This window comes from Drosophila suzukii, chromosome 2L (genome assembly GCF_043229965.1).
Source record: "Drosophila suzukii chromosome 2L, CBGP_Dsuzu_IsoJpt1.0, whole genome shotgun sequence".
Lineage (NCBI taxonomy): Eukaryota > Metazoa > Arthropoda > Insecta > Diptera > Drosophilidae > Drosophila > Drosophila suzukii.
The window spans coordinates 23,102,709-23,124,323 of record NC_092080.1 but is presented as its reverse complement, the minus strand read 5'-3'; the positions used below and the strand labels follow the sequence as shown (position 1 = coordinate 23,124,323).

At 35.6% G+C, this 21,615-nt stretch overlaps 1 protein-coding gene across 8 annotated transcripts in view; it reads left to right on the top strand.

The window, feature by feature from the left end:
- bun (TSC22 domain family member bunched) overlaps positions 1-21,615 on the top strand; it is a 105,745-nt gene that overhangs the window by 63,696 nt on the left and 20,434 nt on the right. For 6 of the 8 annotated variants that reach the window (XM_017080313.4, XM_036817225.3, XM_036817220.3 and 3 more), the window contains one exon: positions 19,884-19,935. In XM_017080313.4, the coding sequence (XP_016935802.4) occupies positions 19,884-19,935 (52 nt within the window). Of the gene's footprint in view, positions 1-546; positions 892-11,940; positions 12,923-19,883; positions 19,936-21,615 lie in introns of those variants that run through there. The other 2 variants (XM_036817243.3, XM_036817250.3) reach the window with 2 other exon arrangements.

Here is a 21,615-nt window from a genome sequence, read left to right as displayed (position 1 = left end):
TAAATTTAATTGGTTGATATTTATTTTTAGTCAAGACTTGATTAATTGCCACCCGAGAGGAGGAGTTCTCTCGGAGCTCCGTTCGGGGAATTCTCCACCAGCTCGCTGTGGCTTTGCTCCCTCATATTAGTTTTTGCTATTTGGCACGCGCAACCAGTTCCAGACAGCGCTTAACAATTTATCAGCGCGAAATACAGCAACAGAAACAACAAAATTAAAAGGCGACAGCAACAATGTATGCAAAATATATAAATAAAATTATAAATACAATTGGCCAACGTATTGGGAGCTGTTGGCCGTGTTGTTGCTTTTGTCCAAGTTGAAGTGCATGTTTCTCTCGGGTCTCTCTACACGGCTCTCACTCTCGGCAGCGAGAAAAATAAAATTAATGCAAAATTCGAAAATTCAAAGCAATTTTTGTTTTTAGTTGTCGTTCGACCACAATTCGTTTGCTGTTTCTCCTTTCTTCGCCTGATTGAATAATAATTAAACACTCAATATTTCTGCCTGTTTTTTTTTTATATAACAGCTGAAACCCAAAAAAAGGGTCACAAAAGACAAACAAGTTATCCAAACCGCTAATTTATAAGCCTAAAAATAAACCAACTCAAAGTGAAAAAGTAAATATTTACGATAGCAAGCTAATAAATTGTACCAAACATCAAATTGAATAAAAACAAAATAGAAAGAAGTGAAAAACAAAAAAGAGAAAACCCACAAGTGTGAGAAAATGCTGAAGTATCCGCGAACCACTTCGTCGACCTCGTCGGGCTACTTTGATGATGATGAGGCCATGATGAATCCCTATCAAACTCCTCCAGCTTCGCCGCAATCTGTGCCCCAGTATCTGCAGCGTCACATGGTGCGAATGTTCAGCACTGAAGTTGATAAGTAAGTCGTCCTCAAACAGGCCCCCATTTGAAGTTTTGCATTCTTTCTAATATACTATAAGCTGATTGCAAAATGGAAAAAGAAACAACTTGACTTACTTAGATAAAGAAATGATCGTATCTTTCAATAGTGCAATAAAACATTTTTTTAAAATATTTAATAGTGTTAATCAAAGGAAACTGCACAAAGCTGTTTCTAATGATTTTAATATTTTGTTAAATTTGCCATTGGCATCTGAAATTGAGAATAATAGCGATTGCCTCGACTATCATATACCCGTAACTCATCTAACAGTCTTATTGAACCACTTTTAAGTGGGTGGATGGTCATAAACAGACGAAACATTTTTGGCACGCTCACAAATATAGATAAGTAAAGCATAGTAAAAAATACAGTGAACAAAAATCTTGGGCGACTAAAACTTTTGTGTTTTGCGTGCCTTAAAGTAGGGGTTCCACTGGGCTAAAGCAAACTAGTAGAATTTACATGTTAAATTTAAACTCTCTAGATTCAAAAATGTGGGTCATGGTAAAACTTCAGTGATTTTAAATACTACAGTTCTTAACGTTGAAATAATGGAATACAAATTTAACTGTGCACTTAACAAAATGTCTACTTCTGTTCTGCGTTTAGATTGAACAAATTAAGTTGTTCAATTTTTAGTTCACAAAAATCAACAAAAAGTAAATGTTTTTTAGTTATCGGCTCTAGAAAAGAAACCAACAACGAAATGTCAGCAAATACAAAAAAAAATTTAATATTCATACCCAACAAAATGTTTGTCACGATATGTTAGAATATGTTGGTGCTACTTTTATAGGGCGCAAAAGAATAGATCACAGATAGCAACAACTTTTGGTAAAGATCTAATTAATATGTACATGTATGTATTTATCTGACTTGGTTTTCCACAAATATTTACTCTGGCACTGCTGAAACACATAAATTGAATGGGTTTTACGAACAAATTACTGGAGCTCTTAATAATATTATTTAAAATACATTGGCACAATAGGAGAAATCGACTAAAATTATTTGGAATTTTTGACAAGACGTCACATTTAAAATATCACGAGCTCGTCACCTTACTCTACTCGGCACCTTACCCTACATTCCCCTATCCTATTTCTCTACAAGTAAGGGGTACAAATTAAAATTTTAAATTTAAATTAGAGGCCGTATGTGCTATTAGATTTATGCCTAGTACCTCTAGATTTTCCAGACCTTACGTCTTATAAATATGCATACGAAGCTCTAGAATGAGTTATTTATAGTAAGTGATTACAAATGGAGAAATTATATAAATCTAGCACGACAAAATCTTGTAACGTTTATTAATTCAGGAATTTACAAAAAAAGTAGCAAACTCGAAGAAAATAACCCAGGTTTGCAAAAAAAAACCCAAGACTGAAAGTTACAAAATCTGAAATGTTTTTACTTGTAGATTACGACCCCAAACTTTTAAATTTAACATCACGATACAGTGTAAAAAAACAACGTTAAAAGTACAAGATTTCGTATTTTTTGGCACTTTTCGGCTTAATAACAGCTAAACCATTCGTATAGTATATCTTAAATGCTACTTTAAACCTTAAATCTGTGTCGTGATGGAAAGTAACCAAGAATAGGGTAGAAATTTTTAGGTAAAATCCTTTCAGGTTTTGAAGTGTTATTATTATTAAAAAATGCCAAAGATCTAAAGCCAATATTTAAAGAAAATTTGTGAATAAATAGTTCAGTTTCAGTCCATTTTGCATAGTTTACGACAGCTGCCTTAAATAGTCATCATACGGTTTTCTACGATAAACTTAAGCAGGTCTTTTTTTCGCGAATATATTTTATTTATTGCAAAATAGTTATATAAAGTATAAGCAGTTTCTGGTTTCATAACTGCGAGCAACAACAAAAATAAACAGAAGCAAAAATGCCAGGAACGCCAATTTGGTTCTACAAAAACGCTTAAATGGAATAATTACACAAAAATCAATTATAAATAAAATCAACGGTGGGGTAGCGGTGCCCACAAAATCGTAGCATTTTACATCCGCCCTCTGCAGTTTTTTTTTTTAACTCGGTATGCCCTTTTCTCATTGCTTTCTTCCCCTGTCGATTCTATCCGCTGTTTTCTCAGTTCTGTGATTGTGGGTGGTTCTTGTTTATTTTAACAGCCACGCGCGCACATGTGCCATGTCTCACCCATTCCGTCGTTAGTTGCCACAGAGAAGTTCATTTGTTTGACCATTTATCGCATTCATCGCTCGTTGCATTTCTAAGTGCAAAATGCGCTTTTTACAGTATCTCGTATATAGTCGCAAATCGTTTTATTTTTGCCGGATGTCACATCATCTTAATGGTTTAGAAGTAACGGTGTAAATAATAGGGTTATTATAATGAATTTAAGACTTACAGCTGGCTAAGAATTTAATTAAAATGTAGAAGGGATTTCTCTAGGGAAATGTTTGTAGGGAAATATTGAAGGCGGTATATAAAAAAAAGAAACTAAAGATTTCAAGATTTAATTATTGATTAATGATACGATTTTGCAATGCATTTAATATTAAAGCTGAAGTCATAATCTTTATTTTTAGCTGCCTCAGCAATTTTATATTCCATTTCATTACAGCGATTAACTTTTGACCGATTCTGACGCAAATTTACTTTGTTGTTTCTTTGTGTTGCTGCCCTTAGAGCAGAACGGTTATCTCTAAGGAGTCTCTTGGTGATAATGGATTGGGTTCTATTATTGAGCACAAGGCTGTTTCATCTTCTGTTGAAATTATATTGTTTTAATATAATGTGCTAATCTTGTCCGACCTTTCCTTACATCTTTTGCTGAAAATCCTTATCATCTTGGTCATGCCCTTCTTCTAACACTTGTGTTTGTGGTGTTTGTCCAAGGGACTCTTATTTTGAACAGCAAAACACAACGAAGTTATCGCTATCCATACGCAAAGCATTATTAAACCCATGTCTTACAGAGCCAAGTTCTTCCCTTCCTTTTTTCATTAAACCTGGGCACATGAAATATCAATTTGTCTTTTCTTGTTTTTACCTTTTTGAGTTTCCCCTTCCTTACGGAACTCTTTTTAATTCACGCCTACAACTGAACAATGAGCAGTAATTAGACGAAACTTTTCTTGGTTGTTGTTTTTTCATCAATGAACTGCCTTGAACTCGCATAAACACAAAAATATCAACTAAAAGCTTTCAGAAATCTTGAAAAGCCCAGACAGACGAACTAAGAACTTCAACTACAATAATAACAAGAGGAAAAGGGCTTGAGCCACGCCCCTCCAAGGGAACTACAAAGGCAGAAATAAAGTTGTTGTGTCTTTTTTGTGTCAACGACTGAAAAGGTAAATGCACCTGAAAAGGTCGTGAGCGACCTTTGACCTTTTCGTGCCCAGCAGCGCTTATAACTGTGATATATGTATGCCGAGAAGGCGTAGAGTATGGCGGTAGAGTTCTTCAAGTGGAAAAGCGGCGTGAAAGCGGCAACACATGTTCTTTATTGTGGCCAAAGCTTTCCACATCGTTCTTCTTCGAGCTTATCACGGGGAATTGACAAACGACTTATTTATATCGCGATATCGATTGGATATATTTATAATTACGGGGCGGATAAAATGTATTGGTCTTTGAGAGCCAAGTCGAATAATGCTCGAAAATGATTGAAAGGGAGCAAGGAGAAAAGTCCAAATTAATTTTTGGTTTTTGTTTAATAATGTCAAAAAAAAGATCCAAAGAAACGCCATCTTTTATACACCTAGACAATACAATTTTAAGAATTATAGGTGATGTTAAGAAGAACTAAAACCACAAAGAATGATTAATACCCGGAGGCAGCTTTTAATTGTAAAATTATACTACTTTAATCACATCACCAGTCGAACAAAGCAATACGCAAATAATGTATTAACCTTGACATTGTCTTAATGTCAAATCATGATAAATGAAACGAAATGCAAAACAGTATGCAACAATTAATCTTCCACGCTGACTATAAACGTGTGGATACCGATTTTCCTCGCCAAATCGTTTCAGGAGGTGAATGAATAATGTTCAATAAATTTTAGCTTAACTCGAAGAAAATGTGAACAACAAGAGGGAAAAGCAAAAAACAATGAATATAAACAACAAAGTGTTGGCAAAATATAAACAAAAACAGCGGGGGAGGCATAAATCTCTGATTCCGGACGATAGGGCTGGATAGAAGGGTGCTGAAAATGTTTAATTCAAGGTGAAAGAGGCGCCACTGAGTCGGCTTTCAATAGAGCCATGTGTTTTCCTCCATTAAAGCGAAAAAACATAATAAAATTACACATGCTGGGATGGTAACAAGAACTCTGAAGGTCAAAGTGCTGTAAAAATAGTTACAACTTAAAAAAACAGTAGATTAAAAGAAAACATGTAATGTACTAAATTATTATTCATACATATGTAGCTCGAAACCATTTTTTATTTCCCCCTTCTATAAGTTTTGGTACAAAAATAAAACATATTTAGTAGGCCTCTTCGTATTTTCATCTCCCATATTTGCACCTTTAGCTTTGTATATACATATGTACATATTTTCAGTAACACACATGCAAAATAGATTGACCGTGAAAAGTGTTTTCGCTTGGACGCGTATTTTCCTTCAGGTGTTCGACCGCAAAAAGTTGTTTACCTGTATGAGTTTTCGGCAAAATAGTTCGTGGCTGTAAGAAATTAACGAGATAAAATTGTGTGAAAACTAATTGAAAAATTCTTTCGTTTTTAGCTCCCATAAAAATATCCTAAAATTATTTTGAGTATGGAGTTCGAAAGATAAAAGTAACACTATTCAAATGCATCTACGAATTAACAAACCATGAATCCATTCGTCTGTAAGTGCGGTTCAAAAAAAAAAGGAAAAAATGGATTTTTTAAAATTTGTGGTTCTTTGTCTCCGAATCCTTGCGGTGGGGAATTTTAATTTAGCAATTTCTTTACGTATGGTTTTTTTCGTTCGTGTAATATGTTTTATAAAACTAAAGGTACTTGCTTACCGGTTCTCTTACCGATTATTTAAACAGTATAATTAAAATCGTTTGTTCTTAAATAATAATATTAATTTTATTATTTTGCTGGATTTGTAATCCAGAAAATCGGTTGTGTTCCAGGTATAACAGATTCGTAAACATTTCCTTATTTTTTTTGTACGTACTTTAACTCACTATTTATTATTTTGTATACCCTTGCAAAAGGTATAATAATTTTAGTCAGAAGTTTCCAACTCTGTGAAGTAGACGTTTCCGACCCCATAATGTAAATCTATTCTTGATTAGCATCTACGCAAACTAGTCTCTTAATTTTAAATTTATCCTGATGACCTTTTTAAAAAACTTATTTCTATTGCAAGTAGTATGCTCAATAGTCGGAACGAAGCGGATCGGACAACTATATCCAATAGCTCCCATAGGAATAATCTATATAAATTGCTCCCATGGGAACGGCCTGAAAGGGTATAGAAATTTCGTCTTGCCGAAGTTAGCTTCCTTTCTTGTACATGAATAGGTTATAACGCCGGTGGTGTCACTGGCTAATAATAAGGTTTGCATCCCAGCTGATAAGAAATAAGTATTTGTTTATAATTTCTTTTTATGGATTTGCGGCTTCAACCTTATATTAAAAACCAAAATAATTCACAATAAAGGCAAATGCTCCCCTGTTATGGAACTTAAGCAATTACAAATGCGATTACCATGAAGAGTTGAAAAAGTTTATCACCCCGGTGGGAGGTGTCACGTCTGAGGAACCGGTTTGGATCTTAGGTAACAAAGACTAGTTGTTCGTAATTACTTTATAGCTTGGACTGCAAAGAGAACGGGGAATCGAAACGACTTAGAATTGATAATTCACAGCCCATAATCGCGTTTGGCTGTGGCATTTTCATAGGTCGCAACTTAAGATTGATTTGATTGCACAAACACGTTTTTATTTCCATATTTTCCTCACCACTTACAAGATTAGCACGAGAAACATGAATGATAGTCTATAGGCGGTCAAGCGATAGTGCTATATAGTAAGATTAGGGGCAGGGGTGTATAAGTGGTGCCGGTTATACGTGTCTTTCCTGGCGATCTGTTTACCCGGCTGCGGTTAAATTACGTTCGCCAGCGAGAGTCATAAATACTAGATAGATTTAATAACGCTAAAAAGTTTGCCACGAGCTCGTGTCTCAACGATGACGGTGATGAGAGTGTATATAAGTTATATAGTATACTCCACTGCCGCCAGGCTGTCTCAGCTGTAAATCGAAAATCAATCCACTTAGATGGAGGTGTGACCACAACAACCTTGCAACTTGATTAAGTTACCCACCTTTTCTTGGGTTCAAAGTGTCCACTTTACGGCAGGCCGTCTCTGGGTTTTTCTCGCCACTTTTTGACGTCACTTTGGTTTTCTTTGCCAATCGCAAACCGATCGTATTTTGACTGTAAATATTCCCACTTTTCATCTTCGACCGGCGATGGTGGCCCCTTTTTGGCTTTTCGTTGATTTTATGACTCAATTAAAAGATAAATACGCAAAGTGCAAACATTTCAATGTTCAGTGAATGCAGCCGACAAACGAACACATGACGTCAACCCAACCATCAAACAAACAAATTGTTGAAAGATTTATGAGTACTTCGAGTGTCTATATTTGGATATCCACGCAAACACGCACTTTTTCGAAGATGAAAGAGAAAGAGTTTGGCTAATGGGACATTTGCTCCCAGTGAGTACCATTAAGTTATATGGTGGATTAAGATGAAATTTGAAATAGTACGGTGATGTTGACAGATCCTTGGGCTTTTTATGATGGAAATTAAAACACTCCCAGTTTATTTGAGAGATAAACAAACAGGCAGATAAACCAAATTTTCAGAAAATTATTTTTCTAAATACGCAATTTACAAAACAGGTAATCCTTTAGTCTTTAAATGTCACTCGCTGGCTTGTGCTTTATTTTTCGGTATCATAATTATTTGTGGTTATGAGTAACATCTTTATTTATCTTTTTAATTTACGACTCTCGACTGCGTCAGCAGTGCGTGAGTGAAAGGCAAAAGTCCGCCAACAAGTTAACCTTAACATCTTTTCGCCGCTTTTTTATAACATTTATATTAAAAATGCTTTTGCAGATTTGCATACAAATTCAATTAAAACGCGTGAAGGAATTCAGTGAGCGAAGGCAGTTGTGGGAAAGTAAAATTAAATTAAAATGCTAAAAAGGAGGTTTAAATAAAACACCATATAAACTTATAATTAAGTTCATTTAACCAAACCTTCATTATCATATAAATATGTTCCCTCTTAAAATACCAAAATTATTATACATTTATTAACGAGTGCTGCCTGACACTCAGCTCGAATTAATGTTCGATTGACATGTCAAGTGGAAATTAGAGAGGAAAACATTCAAGTGGTTAATCAGTGTTGAACTTGTTTTTGTTGTGGTGCTTTTAACACTCACCACCCACACAGCCACAACCGCAGAGAGCTGAGGTCAAAGGTTGAACTTGACGTGAGTTCGCCTTTCGCTTTTCAGCGGTCTTTGGCTGAGGGGCAGGTTTTCGCCGGGTCAGAGGTGCAGGCGCCACCTAATGACTTGCAGCCTGGCATTAAATTGCCATTGCCTGGAAAACTCTGAAAATGAAAGTAACAAAAAGCGTTAAGTCGAGCTCACGATTTTGGATTCACAAGATTCATTGAGTGAGGTCTTCAAATACCCTTTTTTGAGTATTTGTTAGAAAATTACTAGGTTACTGATATTTGTGTTAACATTTTGCCTGTCAGAAAGTATTAGAATATTTTTGGAACAGTTGGAACTATTGTAAAATTTCGAAATTAAGACTTAGAATTTCTAATTTTTCTAACTAAAAGTAAAAAGTAATAAGTATCTAATAAAAATAAATGTTAAACATATGTATCTTAAACTACAAGTTACTTCTAGATGCAAGATACATTAACTTAGACATTTTTTTGTATTATATGTTTAGGTCATATTGCTATTTGTATTTAAAAATTATTTTTTTATTTACTTATTTAAAGCAATAATGTTACCCATAAAAATAGACCCTATAGATAGGGTATACAAAGATGCGGCCTAGACGGCGGCGCCCCGAGCCAGCGATTAAATGTTGTTATATGTCTCTTGGGTTGTTCGTTCGGTGTTCGTTGTTGGTTGTTGGTTGTCTTGGGTTTCATAACAACAACAAGACAATGCCTGGAAATATCCATCTATCTTATTGTGGGTTTGTCTTTCCGTCGGCCCCAGTGTTCACAGTTATTAGACACTGTTTTATGTTACACAATTGTTGTTTTTGCTGACCAAACTGAATCCGGCTGGCAACATGTTGCCAACTGGCAGATCTCTTGGGCCTTTCGATAATGGTGGGGCCTTTGCTAATTGTCGGGGCGTGGCCCGATCCCCAGCACAGCGATGTTGTTTTGTGCGAAAACCAACAGACGTCCAGCTGTTTACCACCCAATAAAATCACACTCCAAAATAACACTCATTAACAGGGAGGTTCCAGTATTTTATCGGCATGGCTGGGGTTACATTTGCAGTCCTCTTTTTTATGTTTTTTATTTTTTCGGCGGGGCTTGGCACACGTTTGCGCTATGAATACCAAATACTGCCTTTGTTGACATTTATTTGCACTTATTTTTCGTAGCTGGCGAATAATAATTTGCACAAACAATTTGCATATTTTTGAGATTTTTATTTTGTTGTGGTTTTCATGGAGGCGGAACGCGCTTGTTAAACGCAGTTAATGAGGTTACGGAAGTCAAGGTAAAGGGGATCGGACCAATTCAGGTCAGCAAACGAAAAGAATGGGAAGTATCTTTAAAGAACGATAAGTCTAATGTTCCTTGAAGTTTTTTTGTTGTTTAAAAATATTTTAAACATGTAAAATATTTTGTTTAATACACATTGTCCTCTGTATTTCTTTGCGCAATTGTTACGCACATTTCTTTCTCTTTCTCTGCTTAATTTTCATTGCGTGACCAACAAAACTTTTCTCCAACAAATTCAATGCGATTTCGAAATGGTTTAGTTACGGGGTGTTGCAAAAGTCGTAAAATAAGAAAAGGCGAGAAAATGTAGTGAAATAGCGGAAGAGTAAAGTATCTAAATGCGTGACCAGGTGGAAATGGCCTCGCTTAGATGTCCAAGCTGAAAATAAAATTAAGTTTAATTGTACATTACGCAATTTATTAATGATGTTTCTCTTTTCTTTTTCAGGTGAGTCTGATTGAAAAAATGTATTAGTTTGTATCCCATGTCGGAGACGGTAAGATTTTAAGAAAATTAAACGCCAAAGTTTCGAAAAAATGTGGTAAAATAATGGAAGTAGCATCAGGTTTGATCTGTTTGTGCATAATAAGCACCTTAGCGGAATTTAATGTCACTTATGATACATTGCCTGCCATAGATGAAAAATTGATATCCCAATTTTTTTTACGTTAGGACAGTTTAAAGTAAAAAATTCCACGATATTAAAAAAACTTATGATACCATTAAATTTTGAATCTTTTGCATTCTTAACATTTTTAAATTGTTTTTTATTTTCTTTAAGTTTTTTATACATACATCCTTAAAAATAAAAAAGACACCATTCTTAAGAAACATTTTAATAATTATGAATTCAAGATGATACTATAATAAGGCAAACTGATTTAAGAAAAGTCTACTTCCAGACCTCTGGAAAATATATACACATAAGTACTTAACAAGTTACCCAAAGTTACACCCCTCATAAAACCCGTCAGCAAAAATAAAATCAGCTGACTCGGAAATAAGCAGCCACACAGTATCTTTAATATTTCACAAAGCAACAGCGTGAGAAAACGGTCGAATATGCATGGAAAACCTTTTTCCATCGTGGGTGGTGGGTTTGGTGGATAGGTGGGTTGTTGGGTTGCTGGTTCGTGGCCAGCGAATCTACAGTTAGCACACGGGTTATTGAGCCTTCAACGTGGCAACTTGTCATAGTCAAGTGGCATGGAGAGTCTCTTGCTGTCCCTTTCCGACGCTGATGCTGCTGCTGCATCGCTTCACTGGATTTCAAAAGTTCTTTTGCCGTTACAACACGCTCTCTCTCTCTCTCTCTCTTTGGGGCCCGCTCTTTGCTGACAAAACCGCTGTTGTATGGTTTCTCTCCCGCCGATATTGCTCTCTGTATCTGGAATTCAGCTAAAAAGCTTTCAAAAAAGCAGCCATGTTGCTTTTTTAGCGTCCATGTGTGTGTGTGTGGGAGTTGAATATCGCGCTCTCTCCTCTCATAAATTAACTGATTGGAAAGATTCGTTTGTCTGCTTTTTTCGGCTTCCTCGACGTTTTTCTGTGTTTATATTATTTGTTTGTTTATTTTTCATGCATTTTTTTTTGTTTGTCTTTAACACGAGCGCAGCGAAAACGTGGAGCGGCAATGGGAATATCGCTCCGAATCGCTCTCAAAAAAGGGTTCCGTAACAAAGATCGCGCACCAGACGTACAGTGAAGCCTTTACATAAGGGGTTTTTGTAAATCTAATTCTTAGATAACAAAAGTTGTAATTTAGTGATAGCTATATATAAATTAGTCTTAATTTAATATAAAAAATTGTTTAGCAAACATATTTTGGATCTTATTTCCGGTCTAGAATAATGTGGCACCAAAAATCTTATTAATTTAATGTGTCTCATAAATTACATTACAAATCCATGCAATTTTCTTTTTAATTAATATGCAATTTGGCTTGAAAAAATAGCAGCAGTGGCGTTTTTTGCAAGCTCCACTTTAGCTTCCAAGCTTTGCTTTGTTGTGCTCTCCTGCATTTTTGCAAAAACAACAGCTCTGTCGGAACTGCCTCTCTCTCGCTCTCCCACCAACTTCGAAACTTCAAAAGCCACCACCGAAAAGCTGTTGTAACAACTGTTGTTGTTGCTGCTGCTGCACGTTCAGCTCTCTTGTGGGCTCTCTCTCCGTCGGCAGAGGCGAGGCAGCGACTGCGACGCGCAGCAGCGACGTCAACATTTTCAGTTATGCTTCCATTTCCATTCAAACACGAATCGCCTAGAAGTTAAAACTTCGAATCGCTTTTGTCGCTTGGGCTTTTATTTTATTCCGTTGCTCAATTGTTGTTATTTGTGTGAAAAATAATTATTTTTAGCTGTGCTCTTGTGTTGCAATCTGTGTTAAAGAGAGAGAGGGAATTTTAACTAGAAAAAGAACAAAAACTGGCGAAATTGTTTGCAACGACAGCCTAAACAATTGGCAAAAAGTTCGCCAGACATTTAATATACAAATCTTGAGGGAAAAAAACGGCGAAAATCGTCTCGCGCGCATTTTTAACATTTTCACTCAGTGAGAGAGAGTCCAAGAGAAAGCAGAGAGCGAGAGAGACGGAGTTGCTGAATAAGAAACGCATTCAGCAAAAGAGAGAGCCAGGGATTCTCTCAAATTTTATCTATCTCTCCCGAGCACAGAAATAAAAGAGCTCCCCAGTTCGTTGTTTTTGTTTGTTTCGTGTGTTAAAACATAAAAAGGCCTAAAAGCGAACACCTCAAATACATGTGTAACTGCAAGTGAAACTCATTAAAAGGGAAGCTGGTAAAAAGAGCACCCAATTAACTGTTTGGTCACATACACTGAAACCAATTATTGCGGCAGCTCTTCCAACAGTGTGTGTGTGTATCTAATAAGACAAAGCAGCGGCGACCTCCCCAAACAAATTTGTCAAATTAAACTAAACGGTAAAAAACGGTGAAAAAACATAAATTCCAATCACATTTTACACATATCATTGCTGAGCATTTAAAACATAAAGTTCTTCCAACTTTAAAAGATACACAGTAAACAAATCGCAGTGAACTATCGTAAGATCGATAATGAAAACTGAAACCGGCGGCAATAATAATAATAACAATAATACCGGCAGCAAAATGGATTTCGATATGTATCCAAGTATTTCGGGCAAGCAACAGGATCCCGTTCGCGAAGTAGTTATGAAATATATCGATTACTTTCTGCCAGAGTGAGTATGCGATAGGGACCGAACATTGAATCGTTAGAAAATTGTGAGACAACAAAAGATAATGGTACTAACGCGTCCAATTGTAAAATTATTCTCCTAAACAGATTTCTTGAAGCAGAAAAGGTTCTATTAAAAGTACATCTTATCAAAAAAATAATAGTTTTAAAGGCTCATTTAAAAAATATATAAAATGTTTTTATAATTCAGTTGTCCTTTGGGATATTATTTATTAAGGACATTTTTGTGATCAAGACTTATCTCCTTTAAAGTTTTACTTGTTTGTGTGTTTTTATTGAGTGGAAATGGGAAATTACATTTTTACATTTACAATAACTTTATTGCGACAAATTACAATGAAAAAATATAAAAATAGCCTGTGGGAAATCAAACATTGGTTAGATAAGGTATGGGGTTATTGTCCAAGCTGATAACAAACTGATGAAGAGGTCATCCCAAGATAATAGCCGCATATTTGGCTAAGGATTTCAGTGGGAAAACAGTAGCTCTTTGTACATTTGTTGACAAACGGCATTATCGTTTGAGATAAAATTGTTTTCAGACTGGTTATAGCTGGGTTTTTTAAGTAAGCTTCTAGGGAAAACATTTTATGAATCTGTTTATATGGTTGTGGCTATTTTTGTTTAGCTCCTAGACACTGCCTTTGAGCAGGGGGGTTTTTCAGTTTTTTAAGATTGTTTAGATTATATTAAAATGGTGTGTTACGAGCTAGAATGTATTTTGGGCATGATATTTTAAAAGATTATACATACTTTCCTCATTTAGAAATGTATTTTAAGAGGGCTAAAAGAGAGTTAAAAATAATGTTATTTATCTTAACTTTATTCCTTTATTTAACTCAGTTTGAGGGCAATGATCTTACTTTTTACTTGTTAGCTGAGCTTTGTCGTATAACACTTCGTCTTATCCAATCATAAAATGGTTATGTGTCCACCTGATGATTGATAAACCAAAAGATGACTAATTTTAGATGTCCCCAATGGTTGTTTAAAGTAAACTGTCAAATTGGAAGCAGCCAATTTAAGCAATTTTGTGTGAACTACTAGAAAAAATATGAAAACAACTTCAGACAACTAAGCAAACGACAATTGAGCAGGTGGCTATAAATAGATGGCAAAAATATAGGTACTTCCGACCCATGGTGGATGTGATTCGCCGCTTAGGAAACCAATTAGCAAACCCAGACATCATGATGATCCATAATGGGTCCTATATTATATCCCGTGCATGGCAACGCAGCTGAGCTGTTGCTCTTCGATCAGATCTGAGTAAGACACATCCGATGGCAAATACACTTCAAGGTGCTAAGTTGTGGATGGCGAGAGCAAATATCGATGGTCTGTTGTGTTGATTTTATAAGCATATATAAATATTTATCGGTTGGATAAGTAGACAGGCGCTCTAATTATATTGGTAAATAAAGTTTGCGTTGTGTAAGCGATTATAAACGGTTGAGCTGGCAGGGAAAAGTATATTTCTAATTTAATGTGCTGGTATAAAAGCATTAAATTATAATTTTAATTTGACATTTAAGACACAAATCCCCCGAATGATTTTCTTGGCAAATCTCGTGAAATATATACTTTAAACCGTACCGTATGTAAAAGACTGGTTAGTTCGCCCGCTTCCTGTCTATGGGGCCTTACATCACCGGGAAAACGGGCCAACGCATCGTTAGTTGGATAAAATACTATTTTTTGCTCTGACCTCATTTTGCTTTTGTCCGTTACGTCCAGTTAGGCAACTTGTTGCAAGTTGCGTTGGCATGGGCGGGGAAAATCCAGGAAAGGGGGCACCGAGGAGCAGGCTGCCACGCGCCTCTTGCTGTGAAGCCTGCCAAGTTGGCGACATTTCTTCGGTGGTTTCGTTGGCACTTTAAGGCTTCCTACAATAAGGCGGTAGCAATGAACCGGTCTTGGTATTGGACTTCACTTTGCTTTTTTCAACTCTCTTTTCAACAGTTTTTAAACCGCCATCTTACGTCTTTTGAACCCTTTTTGCCGTTTCTATATATAGACATTTACTTAATTTCCATTTTATTTGGGTCAGGGGCAAATGATTCCTTTTAATGTTTCCCTCATTATTAAGACTGAATATATATAATTTCGTATTTAAAATTGTTGCTATTGTGTTTATTTTCCTTGTAACAGAGCTTTCTTTGTTATTTGTGAGAGCTGCTGTAGGAATATATTTATTTCTTAGGTATCAACAAAAATATATTTAAATGAAGTTATTGAAATAATATAAACTTTGTAGCCTAATTGCTTCCTCCACGCCTTAAACTTTGCTTTAAATTCATTTCCCGCTTTCCGATCGTTTATTGTTCCTATTTTGCTGAACAGTTTTTACGATGTGTTTTGTTTTCGTTCGCCAACTTCCTGGAGTCGTAAACTCGGTGTCATCGTTCCCAGCTCTTGAGACCCTCAAATGCAAATAAACACTTCGCAAAACGGCATGCCAGAGTGACGGGAAATCATTCGACGGATTCAGAACCGCGAAGATGGCATGAATAAGTATGCCAAGTTCTCTTTTCGCTTACATCAGCCATCAGAAATGCCGCCTGACAACCATTTCGGTATCTGTTTTTCCTATGCATTGTTCGATTTTGCGGAGTCAGCGGAGGGCATTTGCTGTGCGAGCGATTTGTATTTTTAGGGGCAATCGCAGAATCGGCATCCGCAAGTTTAAAATTTCGGAAATGCGCGAAACAGTTTATGTCGTGTGAATCCCACAAAAAGTTGTCGTCGTTTCTCGATATTTTGAATGAAAATAGACGGGCAGAAAATGCCAAAGAGCAGCGACACTCATCAAGGGATTAGTCTGGCACTTGGCCAGAGTTTCATTCACACATAATGCGCTTATTCGGATTGATTCGATTGGATTCGAAACGGCTCATTGGCGGCATGTAATTCGACTTTTTCGATTGCCAGTCGAAACAAGAGTCCAATAGTTAAAAAAGGGAACGGCTGTGAAGGGCGCAGACTGCAAAATAAAGAAAAGTAATGAATAGCACAAATGGTTAAACGAGTTCCAGAATAAAATCTCTACTGACTAAGTTATAAAACTAATGATGTTAGGTGGTTCTGCATTTAATATAAAACTCCTAAATGTTAAAATTTAGTAGTTTGCTGTTTAGATACTGCCAAAAATGGAAAAGTATAAATAATTACTGTATATTAAATTTAAAGTTTATATTTCATATATAACGAACTAAAAAACTGTAATACTTAATACAGAACATTGCATATTTATTTTTAAAATATTTGAGTAAAGTTTGTACAATTTATATTCGATGTTGGTAATATTTAATTAAACCATTTTAGCTTATTAGAAACTGAAATAATTGTAAATATTAGAAACAGAAATAATAAATAATCTTTAATATAAAAATCTTTGAAATCATAAAAAATGAAGTACATAAAAAATAAAGCCGAAAATATTTAAAATTAATATGAAATCGTTGAATTTACACTGTCTCCTTTGTTCAGCGTACATAACAAGAAATATGTATTTTTAAAAATTAATTTTCCTAACGAAAAATACATTTATTAACCTCCTACCTGGTTACTCTAAACCAGTGGTCGGCACACACATACCATCACAAGTTTGCCTTGCATTAGTGTGAGTGTAACAAACACGAAGTTTGCGCGCGGCGTGCTGAAGCGAGACGTTTCTCTGCTTTGCACTGAGATCCTCTGCCGCAGCAACAAAAAAGCGCGCCGAAGTTTAGAAAAAATGACCCGAAGACTTATGCCGAAGTCACACGAACATGTACGTTATACGTGAGCGAGCAGAGGATGGGCAGAACACTTCCCTATGCTCACTAGATAGGCCGCTGCCGACCACTGCTCTAAACATAACTACATTTGGATAGACATTTTAGTAAACAAAATCGGCTTACTTACGCAGATTTTTAAAATAACTTATTTCCTCCTACTTTGCATTAGTTTGTTTTTGTTTTTCAATTTTTTTCACTGACGTGCTTAGGCAATATATAACTATTGCTTACGAGACCTTATAAATAATCCCAAACTATAACTCAACATAAACCACAGTCAGACTGACGAATGCCGAATAAATAAATAATCTTTAAATTAGCACAAAAAGCAGAAGTGAAAAAGTAAATAAATAAATGACATCACTGATATTTTTACGAGCGTTCGATGGCGGCGTTTGAACCTTAATAAACTTTGCACTTTTCTCCCTCCGCTGATTTCTTCCTCTTCGTGTTTTGGGTGCTTTTGAATAATTAAATATATAAATTGTGTGGCTTTAATTTGTTGTTCGTCGCGTGATTTTGTGCCTTCTTTTCCCACTCGGTCTAATATTTATTTTTTGGTGTCTGTACCTGTTTTTTTCTTTATTTTTGTTTGTCTGCTTGGCCATGTCTAATATTATTTTTCTGACTACATGCTGATTACGCCTGGAGAGATTATAACGAAGCAAAACAACAATCGCGTTCCTAATGATGATGATGCTGCCACCAGCTGTGCGTAAATGCCATAGTTTTTAGAGAGTAGTTCAAACTATCAAAATAGTATCAGAGAAATATGAGGTCCTAAATATACATATTGTAGTTAAGAATTCACTTTTAAACATTTGAATTTGTTTATTTTAACAGGCCCATTTGAATATATTAAATAGAATACTTTCGTTAATTTAATTAAATTACCTTGTGAACAAATTGTATTTTAATTTAAAGTAATGCGTTCCGGTAATAAGCAACGTGTTGTTGTCTCGATTTCAGTTAAATGAGTACTAAAAACTCCCCGACAAACAAATCCTATTTATAATTTATACTCCCATTCACCTCAAAATAATTAAGTGTGTTATTTGTTCAAATTGCTCTCCATTTTATTATCGAATGAATTAAAATTAATGGCCATGCGAAAAACGAAGCGAATTTTCGCCCAAAAACTCCGCGTGGCCAGCAAAAACAACTACAGCAATAAAGACGCCATTGACCGGTGTCCGAAATGACATTGGCGAATAAATGTGGTTTTATTTTATTTTATTTTTCTGGCTTTTGTTTGTGCCCATAGCCCAAAGAAAGAGAACAAAAGTCACGGCATGGATTGAGTCATTGCACTCGGCCGTCGTCTGGATGCAAAGGCGAGACTTTTACTTTTTCCCGCCTTGTTTTTCCCAGGCAAGGCGAGATGATATAGAAAGTCGTAAACTAAGTTCCCTTGACTCCTCCGCCTCCTCCGGCAGGTTAAGAAACTTTCCGCCACTCGTCCTTGTCGGCTGACTCAGGGGGTAAATCACAAGTTTCCCCTTCTGTCTTCGAAAACGAAACTCTCGTAATTCTGTTCTGCGATTGCTGCCCGCCCCCCTTCTCGTTCTTTATTGCCTTGCCCAAGCCGACTTCCACTGACTTTAATTATTTTGCAGGCCGCAAATCCATTGCCTACATCCGAAATGATAATATTCCATTTCATTTAAATGAAAGGCATTTCGGCAAAAGCATCAACAGCGCGATGTGTTAATCATTAAAGTGCATTTTTTATTTCTGTGTTTTATTTTTGTCTTATTTTGTTGATATATACTGAAACCAAAAAATATCATCTGCTGAAAAATGGAAAAGAGTAATATAAACAGGAAAGTTGAATATGTGATCACATACAAGCTTCAATTTTGTTCATTGTAATGCCTATATAAAAAATGCGGAATGATAAGGCTAAAGATTTGAATGTTTTTGGTTACTTTTTACACATACAAATTTTCTTTTCTATTGTTGGGTCTTATGTCTTAATAAAATTACTAAAAGGCATTTACTATAGATGACTTGTGCAACCCTTATGTGGACAACCTTAAATAAATTGCTTTCAAATGACTCATGACTCCATTATATCACATAAGTGTAACTATCCTAAAGCCATATAATTTTATGACACACCACTCCATATTATCTTGCCATTTCTATAATTAGAAATTATTGCGTATGTCAATTATTTTTGAAGCACATATCGAATCCATTTCGTTTGATAAAATGAAAGACAGATAGAACAGAAAAAGATATGAACAAAAATGACATGAACCTAAAGAAATAGAGCTGACAGTTGCTTAATTTTCAATAAAATGAATCGGTTTGGATCCTAACATATTTGTTAAAAAGCGTTTTAGACTTGCCTTTTTGAAATTCATCTTGTAGGGTTTTCCACCTACAAAATTATTTTAGTTTCCCCTTCAGGTAAGGGCTAACAAATGCAAGAAATTAGGTTTTAAGAATGTTATCCAAAACCAGTTTCTTTCAATGCTATATTTACTGTTCAAGAATTTATTAAAATGGCTTTTGGACTGTAAAATTGGCCGTGCCTTTCTAGTTTTCCTCAGAGTTTCATGATTGTTTGTCAATCGATCGACCGAGCAATGTAATAATTTGCACTTTTGCTTGCACTCAGCAATTAAAGAAATATGCCAAACCGTTGTTGATTGATCAAATCGTGGGGTACGGGGAAAACCCGTTGCATAAATATAATTATATCGGATTTAAATTCAATCAAAAAGTCTGAACACTTTTCATACCACTCATCTTTCACTTTGGTCTTATGACAATTTAATTGCTCATTTGGCATTGCAATTAGATGGGGAGATTTGAGTTTTATTCGGAGTTCGTTTTTTTTTTTGCGAAGTCGAGGAAGTTTTATTGTCAGATTGACCTCAATTTGCGGCTGTCATCAGCAAGGTCGGATCGCCAAAAATAACTTCCATTCGAAGGTCTTCAGCAAAAGTTTTTAGGCATTCAAAAAGGCAACTAAAAAATAGGTATTTGATTCGTTTTTAATTGAGAGGTTTGATGAGACTGCTTGGATGATGGGGCTATTAAATTGTCGAGGAGGCTAAGCTATAATTTGCAAATATTTAAATAGATAATGTGATACAATCCTAATACTTTACATTTTATAAATTAATACCCTAACTATTTACATCTTTATTTCAGTGCATCTGGAACAAGTGCAGTTGCGATTGATAACAAAATCGAACAGGCAATGGTAAGTTCAAATTGAATTATATTTCTAATTGTTTTATCTCAAATACATATAAATACGACCGTCAACTCATAAATTAAACACAAAGACAGAAAAAGTGCGAGTGCCAAATTGATAAGAATTCGAAAAAAACATGAAATCGTTAATCTTTATACTGGGCGACAGTTGCTACTAAAGTTCTTATCAGGCAAAAAAGGAATAATCAAGGAATACGTCATGGGCTGAGCCTAAAGTGTTTTTGAACTTTTGACCGTGAAAACAGTCGTTGTTTTTTAAGGCAAATGGTGCGTACTTATGTGGATGGTCCATTCTTGATCTCGATTAGGCAAGGTCTCAAGTCTCAGCAACCCATAAATAGCTAGAAGCATGAAAAGCCAATCGAAAAGATTTTCGAGTGGGGCACCATGCTCACAAAAAATGATACAATTCAATCAAGTGGCCCTCCTTCATCATTCTCGGCTATGGACGAGCATGAAGTAAAAATTTAGTTCAATTGAATTGAATTTGCTTTGTACATACTGAGTTGGCATGTATTTCAATGGAGGATTCTATATTTAGGCACAATTAAAAGACAGTACACAAGACTCTCAAAACAATGAACAATCCCAAGAAATGACAATTGGTTTCGAGTCTTTTTCAATGAACTGAAATGAACTGTAGCGAGAGTTATGAATGGAAAACCATTGATATTCATGGTTTACGGCTATACACAAAGAACAATCGAGTTGGTCTTAAGTGCTGAAATCTAATCGAGCTTGTAATCGGTTTTGCAATCAGTCAAAATAAAAGTTTCAATCATTATAACCAATGGTTTGTTGGTTACAGACAGAGTTGTTGTCAACCCTAATTAAATTTGATTTGTAGATTTGCTATCAGAAATCGATTAGGCTTTATAACCAGAAGCCATATTTATAAACAATATTATTTATGGGAAAACCATAATTCTAAGAATTCAATGTTTTTCCACATACTTTGGGTAAACTCAATTTATTTATCTTTTTCAATAAATCATCTCGATGGCGTACTTTTATTATACCAAGTAACGGAGCTAATAGAAAATTCCAAGCGGAACTTGATGACACATTTTGCGTTGTGGCAACTGGCCGCTGCATGTGGTTCGATTTTGCCTCATTTAAAGTCAATCAACTTTTCCTTTTCCACGAAATCCAATTGAGAGACAGTGTCTGCGCCTCTGTTGCAGTTGCAACTTGCCACCCATAATGGTCATTTGGGTCAATTGAATTGCTCTCCCCACTTTCTTTGGGCCGACGCATTTCATTTCGATTCTCTTCTTTTTTCATTTTCTTTTTTAAATTCCTTTCTATCCATCTAGAAACGTTTTCCCTCTTTTTTCACTTTGTGAAAGTATTTTCCCCAAGCGTATACCATTTTCCTTTGTGCAACACCCTCTTAACTCTTGTTTGCGGCTGAATTTATGCGTTTAATTCTGTTGTTGCTTTTGACCTTGGTGAGGAAAGAAATAAAATAAAATACAATTGTATACGAGACTTTGGGGCTGATATTTTTATGAGCTCCCTTCCAGGCGACGCTTATCAGGCTTTTGTCTTGTTTACAAAATGGCAGACTGTTTTTTCTGCTTATCTCACAACCGCCAGCAAATGCCACACTTCAAATATGCCATAAACTGTTTGCCAATTCAAGAGCAAATAAGGCCAGAAATGT